This window comes from Denticeps clupeoides, chromosome 6, assembly GCF_900700375.1.
Source record: "Denticeps clupeoides chromosome 6, fDenClu1.1, whole genome shotgun sequence".
In the NCBI taxonomy this organism is placed as follows: domain Eukaryota; kingdom Metazoa; phylum Chordata; class Actinopteri; order Clupeiformes; family Denticipitidae; genus Denticeps; species Denticeps clupeoides.
The window spans coordinates 14009600-14030365 of NC_041712.1; the positions used below are offsets into that span (position 1 = coordinate 14009600).

At 43.8% G+C, this 20766-nt stretch overlaps 1 protein-coding gene across 4 annotated transcripts in view; it reads left to right on the forward strand.

The window, feature by feature from the left end:
* Positions 1-20766, forward strand: part of dacha (dachshund a) — a 103170-nt gene that overhangs the window by 66854 nt on the left and 15550 nt on the right. For 2 of the 4 annotated variants that reach the window (XM_028984622.1, XM_028984624.1), the window contains exons 4-7: positions 13748-13903; positions 14984-15156; positions 15895-16036; positions 16144-16218. In XM_028984622.1, coding sequence (XP_028840455.1) covers positions 13748-13903; positions 14984-15156; positions 15895-16036; positions 16144-16218 — 546 coding nt within the window. The remainder of the gene's footprint in view (positions 1-13747; positions 13904-14983; positions 15157-15894; positions 16037-16143; positions 16219-20766) is intronic. The other 2 variants (XM_028984625.1, XM_028984626.1) reach the window with 2 other exon arrangements.

The following is a 20766-nucleotide window of genomic DNA, read 5'->3' on the forward strand; positions in this document are numbered from 1 at the left end:
CCAAATCGCCGGCGCAAAGCAGGAGGTGAACATCACCTGACACGGGAACAGGGCGACGAGGGAAGTGCAGACAGAAGTGACTGCACTAATAAGCGGTGAATGTCACTGAGCAGACAGTAGGTACGTGTGTGTGCGAGAGAGAGAGAGAGACAGAGACCCAGTTCCCACTGACCAGACACACCATCACACAGAGTAACCACGGTGATGACCATAATGATAATTATGGTCAAAATGTCAGACATTTGTGAGGGCCATGTCCTTTGATCAGTGACAAATGTGTGTCTCTGTCCTTGGACCTATACCTTAGTGGGTACCAAATGTCAAATCTCATATAGTCACGTATTTCATTGAAAGAGAGTACCTTTCCTAGCTCTTCCAGTCCTAAAAATCTGAATTTCTGCAGTTTAGAGGGATATCTACGTGTGTGTACACTATTCTAAATATGGTCGTGCTAAATCAAGTTGAATTTTATGAACAAAATGAGTGAGTTAAAGCTCATGGCCATTGGTTTAAAATTTCAGTAACACAGAAAGACTGTTCAGACATTGCCAGTTTTTATGATTGTTCTGCTGCTTCTGAGGACCAAAGGCTGGAAATTCTGCTGGTAGTCTTAGCATTTATTGCTTTAAGTAGCTTTAAATATACACCGACATGGATGACATACCTTTATTAACGTATTAAAGGAGTAGAAGACCACTGCACATTTTGCAAAAAGACACAAAAGTTAAATGTTCATGGTGCAAGTCAGTGGAGTCACTTTCAAATCACAAAAGTTCAAAGACCCCATAAAATGAATCCAACTTTGGCACAACTGGTATGTAGGTGACCTCTTGGATCAACTTTTAAACTGGAGGTGATCTTACATAGCTTTAAAAAAAGAGTTATAATAGCAATTGCCTGATACTGTAGGAGACTGTAGAACTCTGATTGTCTTTTCTTTCCTTCATTTTCTTATCAGTGTGGGTGTATTTCATTCATAATGTTCTTAAAAAGCTCTTACAATGTTTTAAATGTGACCTGTCGAAACCTGCGTTAACCCTGCAGATAATCCAATCCACACTAACTTCACAGTTACGGGTTCAGTCGCCCTGCTGGCTAGTACAGGGTCAGATTAAGACATTTTGAGGGACGAGCTCTTTTTCCCCCACCAGATGCTTTGTGAACAGCAGCATTTAACACGCTGTTTAGGCAAACTTGTCTTTTGGATGGATTTAGAGCTGGAAGCTTAACAGCAGTGATTGTTCCTAGAAGTCAGCTTCCAGATCCCTCTATCACCGTGCCAACGCGCTGCTGTGGTGCTTTTCACTCTGTGTAGATCAAGGGCGTGCATGTGTGTGTGTGTGTGTGTGTGTGTGTGTGTCTGTGTCTGCAACTTCCCTCTTAAGTTAAGTAAACAGGTTCAGAAGGTTTCCTGCCGGTGTTAACCCGCTCTCACGTCGCCAGCACATTGATCCCCAGACAGCAGCTGCTGTCTCAATTTTTTCTTTTTCCTACCCCTTTTCCCACCTCTCTATCTTTCCTTGTTCTCTCTTTCCTTCCCGGGAGCTGTTTTTTTTTTTTTTTTTTCTTTATTCAGGTCCCCTCCCTCTCTGATGGCAAGCTTTTTTAAAATAAAGAACATCAAAGAATCAGCTAATCTCTTCCCCCACTCCCCCTTGTGGATCGGTCACAAGAAAGAAGAAAGAAAAAAAATGGAAAACAGACCATCATCTATCTACATGAGGCAGTTTGTGGAGATCGGCTCAGTTTCAATCTCTGCCTCCTTTTCTTCTGTCCCTGCGCTGACCTCAGCACACTCACTTCAGGCAGCTCTAAAACAACATAAATAAGTAGAAATCAGCCTACTTCGAAAGCACACTTTCTCTTTTGGAGGGGGACTGCAGATGGGAACAGAGAAGCTCTTGATCATCAGTTTCATTTCCTCCAAACAGTTTTACAGAGCTTGGATCAGCTTGGCTTGTCGACAATCCATTTCCACACAGTTTCCCAGAGTGCAGTAGCAGGGGTTGTAGTGACTGTGGCAGGAGAGGAAGCAGTGATGGCAGGAGAGGAAGTAGCGATGGCAGTGGCAGGAGAGGAAGTAGCGATGGCAGTGGCAGGAGAGGAAGTAGCGATGGCAGTGGCAGGAGAGGAAGTAGCGATGGCAGGGGCAGGAGAGGAAGTAGCGATGGCAAGGAGAGGAAGTAGCGATGGCAGGGGCAGGAGAGGAAGTAGCGATGGCAAGGACAGGAGAGGAAGTAGCGATGGCAGGGGCAGGAGAGGAAGTAGCGATGGCAGGGGCAGGAGAGGAAGTAGCGATGGCAGGGGCAGGAGAGGAAGTAGCGATGGCAGGGGCAGGAGAGGAAGTAGCGATGGCAAGGAGAGGAAGTAGCGATGGCAGGGGCAGGAGAGGAAGTAGCGATGGCAAGGACAGGAGAGGAAGTAGCGATGGCAGGGGCAGGAGAGGAAGTAGCGATGGCAGGGGCAGGAGAGGAAGTAGCGATGGCAGGGGCAGGAGAGGAAGTAGCGATGGCAAGGAGAGGAAGTAGCGATGGCAGGGGCAGGAGAGGAAGTAGCGGTGGCAGGAGAGGAAGCAGCGATGGCAGTGGCAGGAGAGGAAGCAGCGTTTGCAGTGGCAGGAGAGGAAGCAGCGATTGCAGTGGCAGGAGAGGAAGTAGCGATTGCAGTGGCAGGAGAGGAAGTAGCGATTGCAGTGGCAGGAGAGGAAGTAGCGATTGCAGTGGCAGGAGAGGAAGTAGCGATTGCAGTGGCAGGAGAGGAAGCAGCGATGGCAGTGGCAGGAGAGGAAGCAGCGATGGCAGCGGCAGGAGAGGAAGCAGCGATGGCAGCGGCAGGAGAGGAAGCAGCGATGGCAGCGGCAGGAGAGGAAGCAGCGATGGCAGCGGCAGGAGAGGAAGCAGCGATGGCAGTGGCAGGAGAGGAAGCAGCGATGGCAGTGGCAGGAGAGGAAGTAGCGATTGCAGCGGCAGGAGAGGAAGTAGCGATTGCAGCGGCAGGAGAGGAAGTAGCGATTGCAGCGGCAGGAGAGGAAGTAGCGATTGCAGCGGCAGGAGAGGAAGTAGCGGTGGCAGGAGAGGAAGTAGCGGTGGCAGGAGAGGAAGTAGCGGTGGCAGGAGAGGAAGTAGCGGTGGCAGCGGCAGGAGAGGAAGCAGCGATGGCAGCGGCAGGAGAGGAAGCAGCGATGGCAGCGGCAGGAGAGGAAGCAGCGATGGCAGCGGCAGGAGAGGAAGCAGCGATGGCAGCGGCAGGAGAGGAAGCAGCGATGGCAGTGGCAGGAGAGGAAGTAGCATGCATTGCAGCCTATGGTGTTGAATGAAGTGTTTGTACTATGAAAGTACTGGAGGCCTCAGTGGTGTCAGTGGGGCAGGAGAAAGTGGGGGTGGAGGGTTCAGTCACTTGCTGTCATCGGCTTACAGATGTGAAATTGTGTTCACCAGTACTGCCTGTGAAAGGGTCTTTAAATATAAATACGGCCCTGTTAACAAGAGGTAGAAAGGGGGCGACAGAAATGGGGGGAGAGATGGAACGTGGAGTAAGAGAAAAATAAAACACAAGAAGAGGTGAAAGAGGAACATGTGTTTCTTGTAGAGGCAGGAGCAGGAGAATGGAGGGGGGGGCATTGGCCTAATGGAGGCCTGTCAGAGAAAATCAGCTTCACAAATGACATCAGAGGAGGACTCGGAGCGACTGACAGGTTAAAAGAGAAATGCCATGCATTATTTAAAGACGCTCAGGAGTCTGTCAGACATGTGATTTGCCGAGTTAGCAAAAACCAGGTGTGGGTGTAGGGAGGAAGGGAGGGAAGAAGGGAGAGAGAAAGCAGCATTTTTCTTCCATCTTCTCTCTCTCTGTTTCAGTCTATATCTCACCTCTCATTTGATCTCTCCTCCTCTTTTGAACCGTTTTGTCATTGGAGGGCAAATGTCTCCTTCATTTAGCCGGCTTAGAGGATGACTCCCACCAAGGGTCATTGTTCTGAATTACTGAAGCCATTCTGATGCGAGTCATGTAGTCCATCGTGGAAACATTCTGGAATGTTGCATAATTTTACTTGCAATTTTTCACAAATGTATGTGTTGTAAAGGGCAATGTGGAGACAAGGCGGTTGACAGCTGTGCATTTTGACACTTGGTAACACGTAACTCATGATCAATATCACTTTATATCATGCAAATCAAATCAAATACATAATTTAACCGATTTTCAATCCAAAGGACATTTTGTGAAACTGCCGAGCATTTGGTAAGTGCTCAAGTGGGTGCAGTGGCTCAGTGGATGAACACAGTGATCAATATCACAGAAAAAAATGTATTTAAATAAAGATGTTTAATAAAGACACACACAAGAGGATCATTGACCAAATGCCTCTAATTTCATTATGGCTTTGGCGTATGGCCAATAGAACTAATGGTATTTAGCAAGGCGTTCACCAGTCACATTGTCCACACACTACTGCACAACGGCTTTTGATGTTCTTTGGTCTTTAAAGCATAAATCTGTATCACGTCAGCAGAGTAAATGAACAGTACTCATTTTGTACACACTGATACTAAAACATTTAGTTTTCTTCTCTGTCGAGAGCTGGTTTTGCAAGTATTGTTACATACAATACAGGCCAAAATTTTGGACACACCTTCTCATTCAATGTGTTTTCTTTATTTTCATGACCATTTACGTTGGTAGATTCTCACTGAAGGCATCAAAACTATGAATGAACACATGTGGAGTTATGTACTTAAGAAAAAGTGGAGACCTGACCTCCACAGTCACCAGACCTGAACCCAATCGAGATGGTTTGGGGTGAGCAGGACAGCAGAGTGAAGGCAAAGGGGGCCAACAAGTGCTAAACACCTCTGGGAACAAGAGTGTGAGTGTGCAAAGCAGTAATCAGAGCGGCTCTACAAGGGCGGCTATTTTGAAGAAACTAGAATATAAAACATGTTTTCAGTTATTTCACCTTTTTTTGTTAAGCACATAACTCCTCATGTGTTCATTCATAGTTTTGATGCCTTCAGTGAGAATCTACCATGTAAATGGTCATGAAAATAAAGAAAACACATTGAATGAGAAGGTGTGTCCAAACTTTTGGCCTGTACTGTATGCTTGATATGGAAAGAGTGGCTTCTACAATTTGACACCAAAGCAAAACAGTTATGTGCACTGTTGTCTTCTGTGTCCCTAAACTACATGGGACATTATTAAATTGCTCAAAAATTAAATTGAAAAACAAACAAATGTGAATAAATACAAATTAAATTGATCAATAAGCAGGTTGCATAAGTTTGCATTTCTTTTACCTCACTATTCAGTTATAGCAACTAATTATATAGCAAAGAATATGCACTGAAATTATGAGAGGATGTTTGGATCTGCGTATATGATTCATTTGTGCAAAAAGTTAAGGTTTTTCATCGCAAGCTTTTAAAATAAAATAGGCTTTTAGTTATATCACTGTGTCACTAGCATATTCATTTTGAATGTTGATTAAATCTGATTGGAACTCATTTGCCGTTATATAGTTCTAATCTACCAGCCAATCAGAAAAAAACATGAAGGTTTAATGCACATTTTTATTTAGACAGGATTCCAGATTCTGTCCTGGCAACAAAATGTCTTAAAGCTGATGGCGACATTATTTTCTTGCTCACACTGAAATCCTCTACTGAATTTGATATGTTCAACAGAGGCGAGGGCTGCAGTTTACATTTGACCTGCAGATTCACTCTAACCCCAGGCTCATATCATTGGTTGAGCACAAGTGCTTCAGAACACAGCGGCCCTCTCTTCCTCTTCACTCCCTCTCTTTTCTCCTCTCTCCCCAAATCTCGCTGTAACCAGAGACGCTCCTCCACTGTTGTCTGACTAATCTCTGCAGTCACTTGATCTCTGGGAGAGGTTTGTTTTCAGTAAAATATTGACCATGTCGAGAGCGAGGGGTAATCCGTGTTGAGCCTGTGTGCTGAGGCGGGTGTATCGGCTTTCTGGCGTTTTTTTTTTTTTCCTCCCCCACACAACTTTTACATGTGGCTCTGGATATGAGAACGTGCACAGCGTTAATTTACCGCTTCTACTGTTCTCTGTGAACAGTGCCCCATGTGGGAAAGCGCAGTAATGTAAGACGCCAGATCTTCAGAGGTGCTCTACAATACGACACAGTTTGCTCTCAGAAGCTCAGTCAATATCACATCGCTCAATTTATGTGATTCCAGCATAGATTCCAGTGGGAAACGTTTCGTAAAGACATGCTCAATCTTTACAAAATGTTTATGGATCAAAGACCTGCTGTCACCGCAGACAGGATAGGCAGCAGAGCTGCTGACGTATCAGAAATCTCCCCAATCTTTTGTCCTTTGGCGGAAATATATTCCCCAAGTTACAGTCGTCAGGAATTAATGTTCCATAAATCATCTGCCTCCAAGGGATTGGAGTTCCACTCACTGACCACTTGCACAGGGCAGCATGTCGAGGGTGAGACGAAACACACACCTCCTAAAAGTTTGAGATGCTCGAGAAAGTGCAAATTATTTTGTGTATGTGCACACATGTGTGTGTGTGTGTCTCGTTGTATTTAGTCTAAAACCCTTGGCCTGGTTAATGGGACTGTTCCTGGCGGTAATGAGATGTGGGAATTGTCCGCTCTTCCGACCAGATGATACTGTATTAACGGACCCGGGCACGCACAACAGGCAGGGTCCGCTCGGGGCCCCCTGCAGCCCTGGATCATTTTTCATCCGGACTGACAGTGGGGCCCGGCGTGAGTGTCCGAGAGGGGATTGATTCCAAATGAGCCTCAGAACGACGCCTAATGAAAACCTGTTAAGCCCCCGAACTTCCACTTCCTAACAGCCGTGGCCAGTCAAGGATAAATGGCTGACGGACCTACGGGTCGCGGGACGACGGAACGTTCTCCAGTGCCCAGGTGGAGCGGAAGTGCTGCCAACTAGTGTGAAAAGAAGACCATCCACTGTTCTTCCTCCCGTCCTTTTCTCTCTCTCAGATGATCTTCCATGGCACTCATTCATATGTAAACGCGGGGCCCAATATCAAAGAGACATCTTCCTCCCCCGTCTGTGAAGCGAGCTCTACTTATGATCAAAGACGAGCTGCTGCATGTCGTTCAAAGGGAACACGGCTCTCTGATGGCCATTAATGTGTGCCTGTGATGAGGCTAAGTGAGAGACTGCTCCGTCTTGGGCGACACAAAAGCCAGCGAGCAGCACAATGTAAGACGCACTTGGAGGCCCGTGATGAGAAGCTGAATGTGGGAGGCTCCTTAAATAGGCCTTGGCTAATTGAGAAGCGTCAGCCAAAGCGGCTAGTTCTGTATTTACCAAAAAAGGCTGAGGTACGAGTGTTGGTTGGGGTTGACTGGAGGGGCCTCGCCGGTTCGTTTCGTGCCTCAGGGCCTGTTGGTAAGTGCTCTGTGCTGCCCCCATTAGATGAGGTTAACACTGTTCCGCTTTGGACACTGTCCTTGGTTTTAGTTGTTAGGAGGGGCTCGTTTTTCAATCCCCTGCTGAGAAGGTTATGGGTCTAAAAGGGCCGAGATGAATGGCTCGGTTTTTGAGTCTAAAAGATTTTGTGGCATCCTGTGGTCCAGGATTTTTTGTTGCACTGGAGAATATGGGCTATGGTTGTAGTAGCCTAGTGGGTAACACACTCACCTATGAACCAGACGACCACAGAGTCACAGGTTCAAAATACCTTGAATCAGTCCTTGATCAAGACACTTAACCCTGAGTGGCTCCATGGGAATTGTTCCTGTACTGATTGTAAATGGATATATGTTTTAAATATTTTTGTTAGATTAATGACCTGTCCAATGGTTAGTCCTTCCTATACCTTTGACTTTGATTGGGACAAGCAGGTTTTAGAAAATCAGATGTAGTTACTTCACTTTTTGTATTCAATCTGGCCACACTCTACAGAGAGAAGTGAGGGGTTGCACAAACTATACTACCTAGCTATACTACTGCATAACATGTCCTTGCAGAGCTTCTCCGATATAGTCATGTAGCTCTAGTGCAGAGTGCGCGTATAAAAAAAAAGAATTTATGCAAGGCTTGTTTAGCCATTTCCCCCCTCTTATTGCTTGTTTTGTGCAAATGTCAGCTTAACTAGTGAGGCTCATTATAAAAGGGTAATGCAGAAGCAAGTATTTGCTGATAATCAGAGATTATTAGATTGTTAACAATGAATTGCCTTTTGAAATTCTGCAGTTTCAAGTGGAATCAGTGATAATCAGTTCATGCTTCGATGCTCAGTTTATTTAAATGGTATCTTAGGTACCGTTCATTAACTGGAAGTATTATAGGCTTCAAGAACAAAAAAATACCTCTATCATGTATCATAAGCAAAAACATTTCACATATCTGCCTTACGTATGATGGGGATTTATCAGTTATGTGTAGCTGCACAGCATAATGCAACCATGTAAATCAAATCAATTAATACTGATATTAAAACAGTACATACAGGTAAATAGACATTTCTTTGTGCTTGCCCATACCCATAATTGAAAAGCAATTTTTTTGTTCATCAAGATATCTCACACAATGAAATGAGATTGAAAAGAGTGCTACAAATAAAGTTAGATTGATTGATTGTCATACTTAATAATTGGGTTTTTGAAATGATGCAGATGTGACCAGTGCTCTTTGCAGCTGTTCTTTGAGCACAAGCTCCGTAGAGCTCAATGTCTGGTTTTCTTTTCTATCTCTCCAGTCCCTCTGAATGTGGAACAGAGATGGTTGGATCATGCATATTCACACAACAATTAACACTTTTTAATCATTTTTGCATCCTGTTTTAAACTCTTCTCTCTTGTTGACCATTTACATGTTGTTCTGGGAAAAGAATTAATTTCATTTTCTTCATTAGTTTGTTATTGCACATGCTGTGAAACTTTGATACCTTTAGTCAAGGTGATTTCTTAAAAGCCATAAGCCTGCGCATCCTTGGTGCTCACTGCATCCTTCCCTGACTTAAAAAAAAAAAGAGGCGTTATGTTCACACCTGACGCGCTGTACCGAAATAATATTTTACGCTGCTGGCAGCTAAAGCAAGCCACCTGGCTACTGTTTGCTGTTGAGGATTAGGTGTTTCATAATGAGCTGCCTTCATACCCGTTGCGGCTTTGCAGAGTTGAATTAGTGTATCGGCGACCTCACCAGGCGTCCACACCGTGGTCGATTACAGAGGAACCTGTGCTGCTGGTGGCATCTGGTACTTGAGCCTCAGCATTTTGCGCATCACCTTCTCCAGTCAAATTCAGGGATGTTGCTTTTGATCTGTTCTGCTGCACCCTCATACACACACACACACACACACACACAAACACACACCTCATCTGTTATAATTTTAGCCTCAGTTCATTGCATAGTCAGGTAGTAAGCTAGTTAATTAAATGTATTGATATGTAGCAACGTACATACAGTACATACAAGTTTCAGGTCTGTGAGTCGATATGCACGTATTGCATTTGTTGCATATCAGCAGTGTTACAAATATATCCAACACATCAATTTAATCTCATCTCTGTTAAGCTCAGTGAGACGTCTTGAAACTTACTTGAATCAAACTTGTAACAGTTGGTAAGGCTGCGTAGCTCTGACATGCTGTAGAGTTTGACTGCGCTTGCGAAAGGCAAAATGAAGGCGAGCACAGTGAGTGTGTACGGTGAAATGCATTTCGGTAGCCCAGGGAGAGCATATGCAGGGCCATATGACAGACGCAACATCTCTCTGCAGTCCCCGCTGAAAAGCAGATTCGCCGGGGCTCTGAATGCAACTCTGCTAGCGCTCCAGACCTGAAGGTCACCCATGGTCATCTCGGCACGGACGGCCAGTGGGTGCAGAAATCCACAGGTTTTTTTTCTCCCATCATGTTCGATCTGCTGTGTTGCATGCAGTGGGTCTGGCAGGTGTGTGTGTGTGTGTATATAAAACTGTGTGCTGCATATTTGTGCGTGGTTGTGTGTGTGTGTTCGTGTAGGGTGTGTGCGTGTGTGTTGGGGGGGTGTTTGGCCAAAAGCGCAGCTGTAGTGCTCCGCACTGATTGCCTGCGCCTTCTTCGCCCTCATTTATCTTCATTTCTTCCCAATTACACCAAATTAGCGATAGTCTCAGCTGCCGCACCAACTTAATCCTGCTCCCCGCGCCTGCCGGCATTATGCCCCGCAGATGATTCCTTGGCGGGAGCTGGGGTAAACAGCCATGAAAATGCCACCCCGGCAGATGGCGAGGCCCAAAAGAAATATGACAAACAGAGTGCCAGTGTGCCAGCCTCCACCCGCACCACTACAAGCTGTTAATGCGCTCCCGGACAGGGTGTGTGTGTGTGTGTGTGTGTGTGTGTGTGTGTGTGAGGGTGAGAGAGTAGGAGAGAATCAGAAATACTGAATGTATGTTTTCATTTGACGTTGTACTTGTGTGTGTGTGAGGGTGAAATGCATTATTATATTGTGTTTTGAGGAACCACGCCCTTTTTCTGTGGCCATCTAATTTTAAGTACTGTGTTTGTTGGGTGTATGTGCATGTTTGTTTGTCAGAGTGTGTGGTAGATGTGTGCTGCTGCAATAAAACAAAGGGCAAGCTGTGTGTGCTGCAGTGCGCTGAAAGTGAATGAGTCCTCATTCACTGAGGAAAGGCTGGAAGATGCAGCCTTCGTAAAATGAGCTTTTTGACCTCTTCATTACCGAATGAGAAATATAATTACTCCTGCAGCAGGAGAACCAGGCCACTCCCCCCCATTTTTTATATAATAAGGCCCTATATTAAAGATGAATGCTGTTTAGATGCTTACTTATCCAATTTCGGCATTATATTCTTTATTCAGGTTCATCTCTAGAGCATTCATAGATGGACAAATAACTAGAGAATGATTGCGTGCAGACTGTCCTCTTCTCCTCCTACAGGTGGAAGAACAGTCGTTGTGTCACGCACCCACTCCTTCTACCTGTACTGCAGTCTCCCCCCTATAATGTATTCCTCTGCCTTATTAAACCACAGCAAATTAGGCGAATTAGCAGTGGAAATTGAGTGCGTATGATGCAATAAAAAAACAATAGATGCGGCACATCTGTGTCCTCTGTTGTTATTTGGTGCAGCCCTGTGGAGCAGGATGCCAGGATGCTGTGAGGTTTACACCCCCCTCCCTTGAACCACTTTTCATATTCATCAGGTCAATGCGGATGTATTAAAAACTTTTTGTTTCACCCTAAATGGAGCTATACCATATAAAGATGCTATTTCTATATCTGTCGGTAACAACACGTAGCCAATGCCTTACAGTACCACAGTTCTGCTGATCATCAAGGACGCTGCTCCATGAACGACTGTAATTACTGTGTTTTTCCTGCACGCTTTTGTTTTTCTGCTCCTGCTGGTGGAATCATCAAATTATCAGATGATTGCTCTGGGTTTAGATGTTCCGCTGAGTTTAGATGCATTCCTCTGGGTTCTTAACGCAATGACTTAATTTTCACAAAAATACCTAGGCCTCACCTTCTGTTATCTCATTTGCATTTTGTGGCGTCAATATTTGTTGAACAATGCAAGGTGTTGGAGGCAAAAAAGTGATTCTAATGTACCTTCAAAGGTCACAGAGAGAGACCAGTAAGGTTGAAAAGTTTTTGCAGCCTTTGCAATGGGCTTTTAATTTATTAATTTTGAACAAAACAGGACGATGACACTTCGGTTCCAGGGGAAATATATTGCTGAAATCAGGTGTGGGTTAAAGGATGGGTGGGGCTTATTAAAGAGGGAACACATGGTCAGACCACATTTTTAAAACATAGGTAAGATACGGACATCGCTGCTTTTATTTTCCTCACTGTCTCTTCCTTTCTCTGGATCTTACCCCCCAATTTCTCCCTCGTTGGATAATTATGCTGCCAGGCAGGGCTGGTGGAGTCTCTGGCCCCAGCCCAAATGGGCCATCAGTCTCAGTACTGGAGAGAATTTAGCTGCATTGGCGCTGATATACGCCGCTAAAGTGCACGCGGGGGTACCGGCGCAGTCGTTCCAGCCGCAAAAGGTCACACAGCTGAGTTATTGGACCTCCCATAAAACACAGCAGAACCGCCATGGACATGTTGGTTTTTGCTTCGTTTAAAGCGGCCTCCATAAGGTTTCTCTCAGTCACGGCCAGGACTCTGTCCAATCGCAGATTAACAGTGCTTCCGTTTCTAAGTCCAACACAATGGCAAACATTTTGGAAGAGAATTAAAAGCCTTTGTGGACAAATGTAGTTGCTTGGCAATGTTTTAAAGCTGTAAATATGTCGCTAAAGCTTGGATCTGATTCTTCATATGATGCTTTCAGCTTTTTATATAGCATTGACGACAGCTTGTCCAAAAATGACATGAGAGAAGACAGTATAAGGCAGTATAAATGGAAGATTTTTTTTAATCATTATCATTGATTATAGAGGTAGAAGAGTGTATAACATAGGGAACATTAATTTGCTTAAAAAGTTAGAGTAAGTGATATAAATTTGCAAACATTGTAAAAGGGTTTTCTAACATCAATAATTGTACGAAAGGAATAATAGTGACAGATTTGCATAAATATTTGCTGATAATGGGCCTCTCTTTATTTTATGCAGATGTTAAATTCATTAACAGCTATATCCAGCTACCATAGTCATTTACAGTACAACATTAACAAAATATTTTTTTATGAATTTGATGTATTTTAATGTACAACAAAAAAAAACCCAAGAATGTTTAAAAAAACAACAACATTTCTAAATGGCCCTAAAGATTCAAACATTAGAGTGTGCTGCATTATTTATAGTATATGGTGTTGAGGTGTGCCTCATCTATTTCTGAAACATTCTGATGTGCAGCGCAGAGAAACAGTTCTGTAAATGGTTGGCCATTAATCAAGAGGAAGATAAACCCAGACAATGTCTGGCAGGTGAATATTTATGTTTTTTGCCCCTAAATCTGCATCCTGTGTCAACTCTGTATCAGCAGTCTCCATCAATGCACGATTTTGTACATTGTAATGAGTCTACACACATTATATTGTGTATGACCCAAACACAGTATGTTTTACAGAGCCGTATTTCACACATGCACACACACATTCTGTATCATGCATACTGAAACACACACAAGCCTCAGGTGCGGCACTCCATCATTACTTTAGCTACCTGTTTTTTTGCTCTCATTCAAACGACTCCCCAGTGGACAGGTCGGGATTCTACAGAGGAAGAATTTAATTCACATTATTATTAAAAGAATCTCTCCCTGCAATCTGTTACAAAAACACCATCTGTTACTGTCCTCCCAGGACATCTCCTGCTTATTAAGCAGAATTATACCATGGGTTTCATTCCTCCTCCATGATTTTTCTCTCCCTCCCATCCTCCTCCAGCTCTTCTTACCACTATTCAAGGCCTTCACAGACACCCCTTGTTTGGCCACCACCATGTTTTATAGATTTATGTATGGATATCCCCCTTTGTTCGCGGCATTGTGGCTGTTTACAGACTTTCTTTGTTACATAGATAATTCCAGAAATATTGACTAAAACCCAATGTCAGGCTTTAACCGGTGATACCATGTACTGATATTTCAGTTTGTAACATAAATACCAACCTAAACTTTAATTTGTAACATATCTCCTCCAGTGTCACTGTCTGCACTTTGAATTCAGAGTACTACAGAGTAGTACAGACTAACTCTAATCAGGCCTACAGCCATCACTCACCCATCCATCTGACCGTCTCTGCTCCTCAGGTGGAAGTGACTCCTCCTGGGATAAGGAAAAGCTGCAGTCCCCCCCCTCATCTGGCTCTGGGCAGCCAGGCCTGGGTCACACTGGTCTTTCCACCCAACATGGCCTGACAGGGTCCCACCTCAGCTCCCTCCAGCAGAACCACCTGTTGGCCAACCGTGAGTCGCTCCACCCATCCATCCACCCATCCATCCACTGATCCATCCACCCATCCATCCACTCATCCATCTACCCTTCCATCCACCCATCTTGCTGTAAATTCATTAACTTCTCCAACACCCCTCAGTTGATCCACCCACCTTTTAGTTTCTTGCAGTCTGCCATTCATCCTTCATATATTTTTGCTTCAGAGAAAAAGATGTTTTGTCATTAAGAACTGGAATTGCTAATTAGTACAATTCTGTAGCCAGAAGGTTAAACTGATTAACCAATCGGTTGGATCATTGCATGGCTGCAAAACACAGACTTCTGCTTTCTCTGCCTGAACCTCTCCACTGCATCCATATTTCTCATCCTGTCTCTTGGCGATTTTTTTGGTCATGTAGATATGACTGTAGGAATGCCTTCAGTTACTTTGAATAAATAAAAACTAATCATTTTTAATAGTATCTGCATATGAATCCTTTTGTACATTCTTTTGATATTGATTTTTATTTTATTTATTTATTTTGATGTAATATCTTATTGTTAAATAATGTATACTAACATGAAACTGTGGAATTTGTGGAATCTGTGGAATCATCACCACCAGGTTTGGATCCATTTATGGGTCTTGCATTTTTTTTACATTATAGAACAAAACTGAAGACACGGGACTATGCAAAAAAAGCAAACAATGCAAAAAGTCAGTCAAATTTGAGTCTCTCCAAAGCAGCGAGCTTTTGCTGTGCTTTGCAGCATTTCAGACTATTGACGTCTTATGACCACATTTGACAATGAAGATAGTTTTCCTAAAGTTCTGAAGGTTTATGTTTCTTATCAGATTCAAAACAGATTCATCTTAGTCTCCATAACCACCCCAGAGCAGGTGGGTCCAAACTTTTGACTGGTACTGTACATCTACTAGGCTGATACCACAGTCCTACTCTGTGCTTGTTTTTTGATGGGCTACACTTAAACACACACAAAATTACAGAGGTGATCATGAAGATTTACTTAAGTGTGTTTACTGTATATTACCAGCATTGGTATCAGTATGTATTGAAATCACTTATCTCTTCTGTTTTCCCTATTCTCAGGTCTGGATCTGCCGTTTATGATGATGCCCCACCCCCTGCTGCCAGTCAGCCTTCCTCCTGCCTCTGTCGCCATGGCAATGAACCAGATGAACCATCTCAACACCATTGCCAACATGGCTGCCGCTGCCCAGATGCATAGCCCCCTGTCCCGTGCAGGAGCATCGGTAATCAAGGTAGGACACACACATGCACACACACACACAGCCCCCACTCGATGGCACACTCACACATTATTTCTCAATGATGCATTTCAGTGGATGCATTTCTGTCATTGTGACAAAGCACAGATACACAGATCTTTCCCAGCAGCAGTTTAATCCCATTTTAAAGACAGTGTGTTCAGAGGCATGCTGCTCTGTTGCAGGAGAAATGTCTGACTCTGTATTATGAATATTTAACATTACTGTCACTTCTGTATTAAAGACATTTAATTCCCTTTTAGTCACTTCATTCTATTTAACCTCCTTTTGCGCATCATTCAAGCGCTTTGAGTGTTAAGCACAAATCTCATTGCACAGCAGTGCCTACACAGTCACTTTGGTTAGAGTCTCACATTAATTGCTAATGCTGACATGGGGGACTGGCTTGTGTGTGTTTGTGTGTGTGTTCTCCCAGTGGCTATCAAATTCCTCATTAATGTGTGTAGTCCCTGCGACAAGAGAGGGTGAATGGGAGTGTGATTGCTCTCCGTGTGGGAGAACTCCGAGTGTACAGAAGCAACCTAGATCTGTAGATGAGTCTCTTAAGTCTACATGGTTGTTCATTTTGTTGTCTGTGATAATAAGATGTTGTTGAACACATTTGTATGAGTGTGTGATATTTTTTAATTGTCTCTATGTTAATTTTTCATGCTTGAGGAATATGTTTGTGAAGACTGAGTGGTTTTCACTATGTGTGTGTGTGTATTACAGGAGTGTGTGCAGGACAGTCCGTCTCCAGCTCCATCTTTGGAGGAAGCGCCTCGCCCAGCCTCTCAACCCTCCTCACACTCACACCCCAGCAGCTCCGCTTCCAGCTCGCCCAACCCACACACACACAGCCCACAGCGCCTTGGTGAGCATGCACACTCATATTCCTGAGCTGGCACAAACACACACACACACACACACACACACACACACACATATTACTTAACCCATGTCTTGTGTGTATGCCTGCAGTGTTGAACTCAGCTGATGGGGACCTGGGTGAACGAGACACTGGCATCAACATGAAGAAGATTCTCAAAGAGAAAGGTGGGCAGTGTATGTGTTTATAGCAGAGTGTGTGTGTGTGTGTGTGTTTGTGTGAACATTGGTGTTGTGTGCCAAGTTTCTGGAAAAGGAGTCACTTCCATTTTACACACAGGTAAAAAATACACAGTCTATTACTGTTTATTGCTTTATTACTTCACTTGTATAAATATTACTGGTCAACGTCTGCCTTCGGCTGCTCCTGTTCGGGGTCGCCACAGTGGATAAACTGGTTTGGTTGTTCGCACAATAGATTTGGCAAAAGTTTTATGCCAGGTGCCCTTCCTGCCGGAACCGTCCCTGTTTACCTGGGCTTGTGACCGGCACCGAGGAATGCTCAGGCACATGGTGTATCAAATTTCAGAGCTGAAGTGGAATTCTCATTTTCGCAATTTTGCAATAATCAGTGAGAGGCTGCGTGTAATCGCCATGTCTCTGTTACGACTATAATGGCATCACCAGAAAATAATGCTTTAGATGAAAATATAATCACAGGAACACACATTTACAAGAATATTACTGCCTTCATAATCAAGTTCTTGATTTGTGTTACCATTTACAACTTGCATGAACATTCATTTCCCACTATTCAGATAATTTTCCTGAACGCAAACTGCATTTTAATGTGAGGTGGAGATGGGGTCTGTTCCACTCCACTTAAGACTCTGGTCTTGTTCAAGTGTGCGTGTGAGGGGTAAATGTGAGTCTGAGTAAGTGAACGTGTGAGACTACGTTTGCGTGTAAATGTGAGTGTAAATGAGCTTGTGTGTAAGTGTGTGTACGCCTTGGCAGATGGTGGGTTGAGATGCAGAGTGCAGCACAGGGAGGAGCTGAGCTCTCAGGCCCCCAGGCTCTTCTGAAGAGATTCAGTGCACCTGGCCTGTGACCATATTTTATTAATGTGTGTGGAAAATAATCCGGCCTGTGTGCATACACACACACACAGACACACACGTACACCATCTTGCAGTGTTATTGTTTAGTAGAGAGCCATGTGCTGATTCCTTCACATGATTGGAAGAAGAAAGCAGGGCTGTCTGTGGATGTAGGTCACTTGTCCCCAGACCACAGAATAACCTGCTATTACAGACAACCCCATACATCAGACTTATGTCAGTGTAGCTTGTGAGGAGTCATTTATATCATTTGTAAACTACATATATAACAATGATAATGATTAGATGCAATGAGGCCCATATCTCGCTGTTTTGTGGGTTTCATTCATCTCATTCTTTCCATTTATAATGTAAAGATTTAGATGAATAGCCACTTTTAATAATATATCTTATTAAAATGCTTACATGAAATTAAAGGAAATGGAATTACTGGAATTAACTAAAACCAGTCTACATGTAATTGTGTTAGTCTGAAATTGAACTAAATCAAACTTTTCAGAGCTAGACTTAAACACACAGACAATTTCAGCATGTATACATTCAAGGGGACCCAAAACTGGACTGCACACACTCTGTAATTTCACCTACAGACCTCAGGTCAATTGTTTGTTGCTTTGGTCTTTGGTGAACTGGACAATCCTCGAAATACTGAAATCGTGGCCTGTCATAACTGAACAGGGATACATCAGTCAGTGAATCGATTCACCTCCCTTTCATGTATACTTGGACAGAGACAGTAGTCTGACTTAAAGTCGAGCTGTAGGCATAGCTTGACTAAACTGCGCATGGAAATGCACAGACTGAAGCAGTTTTGAAATGAACAGATTGGTTCACAGTAAGTGGAACAAGATCAAATTATTCAATTTTAATTGTGATTTAAATATCAGCCAGACTGAACGGGAGTTGAAATACACTAGAAGCTTATTTCAGGTTGGAATTGTTTTAGTTAGCATGTGAGAAGCCTGTAGTTAGGGTATGGAATAGTTTCAGGGGGCAGATTCAAACCCTGGGTTCCTTACAACTTTCTTAAGGTCCCGTTTTCTTCTGTTCTTGCAGTGGGAGGAGCCTTGCTGACGCAGGTGTATTTATCCTCTCTTACACCCATGACATTGTCACCATGTCACACACAGCCTTCTTATAACAATGGAAGTGGCCCATGGTTTAGTGACCTACTTAGAGAAACACACACACAGCACCTCACGGTGGGTTCGAGTGAAATTAGGTGGGCAGATTGTGGGCGGCACAGAGGGCCTCCTGCACACCTGAATGTGCTTTGAGCGGATCTGGTGCTACACACTCCACGCTCTAGTTCAGCTCGGTGTGTGTGTACCATGTTCCTGTGCCAACCTTGTACGATCACATTGATTTGTGTGTATCTGGCTGTGTATGCATTTAAAGTGCGAATCTGTCCGAAATCTTCTATATGACCGTAACTTTAGTATATTTGTGTGCGTGAGAGATTTGGGTGTGTGTGCTTGTTATACTAGTGTCGTGGTGGGCGGTTCGTGTTGCATGGCTCCCAGTCTGGACGATAAACAAAGTGACGAGCGACGTGCTGATGAATGGCCGTGCCCTGGGCGAGGAGCTCCTTTCTTTTTCCTCTCTCGCCTTTGCTTTTTTTTTTTCTGGGGCTCCAGAGCGCTCCCTCTCCCTCCTGCTCTATAAATCACCTGCCCCCGCGAGCCGCCGGTAAAGAGGCCAGAGCCCCAGCTAACGGTGCTGCCCGGCCGCTTATGGCAAGGTGTCTCCTCTGCCGTTCCCTCTCGGCCCCTCGTTCTCACTTTCTCCGTTCCTCGCTCGCTGGATCTTTCAGAAGAGAGAGAGAGATATTTGAACCATAAAACTTCATTGATCTATTTCATGCCTTTGCTGGCCTTGTTCAAGCGGCAGATTATTTACACAGATTTTCTTTTCAAAAATCGGTAATTCAGTAATGTGTGTGATGGACCGAACTTTCTGTAATGACTACAACAAAAGTTCCTATGAATCTCTCATATAATATTGTAAGCACATTTATATTTCACGGAGTGGTTTACATTATGAATGGGCATGTTGCAGTCAATTAAATGGTAAGTGGTTGTGACTACTGTAATTCAGACTTGAAATCAGCCTGTTTATTTAAGCAATGTTATATCAGACAGTTTACTACAGTCTGCATTCGCTGTCAGAGTGACACTATCATGGAATATTGTCACTCCCAGGAGTCCTCTCAGCCAATCAAAATACCAGCTTGGAACTAACTGTGGTATAATGTCTAATAAAACAGACAGTAACCACAATTTCACAAATTAATTTACTGAAGCTATTTCACAATTCTTACAACTCTCAAATTTCCCTTCACTAAATATGCCCAAATAACAATAATAATATTTAAATGTATAATAAATGATAATACTGTTATTTACATAGTAAAATTAATTGGATTTACTTCCCAATTATAATTATTATTGGCATTACTATTACTGTCAATTACAGGTCACAGTAAAACTGAAAATATAATACATTAAAACTGTTTTAATGTATTATATATGGCACATATCCATCCACGTTCTACACCCACTTGTGCAGGTTAGTGTGGTTGGCAAGCTCTAGTCTGTGCCAGGAAAAGCCCCTAGACAGGTGGCCAGGTAGTGGAGGTATATATGTGCTCGTAATACACCATGAAGAGGCTGTTCATAGAAAGAAGCACTGCATGTTCTCGTGTGTGTGTGTGAGTGTGTGTGAGTGTGTGTGTGTGTGTGTGTGTGTGTGTGTGTGTGTGTGTCTGGCCACTCCTGGCTGTGCCTCCTCAGATTAGTCCTACTGTGTATGAGAGGAAGTTTGCCCCGCTAAGAATAAATGTACAGGAAGCTGCTGTAATTAATAGGCCGCTGTTTTTGCTGGGGTGTTTTTTTTCTGTGAGAGAATAATAATATAAACTTGAGAAGACCACACACACATCTTAGGTCATGGAAAATTGAACACAGTGATGACTAACATTTTGGCCCAGGGTGTGACCTCTGACCTCACTGATGAAGAAGCTCAAACCACATCATCATCACACCATTTCTCCTACACCTACATTTCACCTCTACAGGCTTCCAATTGTCAGTAACCTGTTTGTGCTTTGTATAATCTGTGTGGATCATATTACATTAATAGTTAAACATAATTCAGAACTTAATTTCTGACTAAATTTGTATTTGATGTCCCTGTATCAATAAAATATCAGCACTTAAAATATTGCAATATTTTGATATTTTGTAACATTTAGCGTGTAAACCTAAATGTTACATGGAACATACCTACATGTAAACGTGAAGAATAGAAATGTACACAAAGGCCAATTCAGGTGGGTCCGCCCATACAGCATAACACTTTTATTTTCAACACTCGCCGGATTAAAACATTTGTGCAGATCTGAGAGATGTAGATGCAGTGGGAACATTAAATGCCAGCGTGCCAGTACGCACATTGCGCGCAGGGCCTCGGCGTGTAACGCGCGCGAACCGCGACTCTTCCCGAAGGCCGGGCGCGCGCACGGCCCGCTGGCGGAGGCGCGCACGCTCGCCTCGCGGAGGCGCGCACGCTCCTCGGCCGGCCCCTTCGTAGCTGCGAGACGCGCGGCATCTGGTTACGATCAATGTTTCCGCGTCGCCATTATGAAATTAGCCGC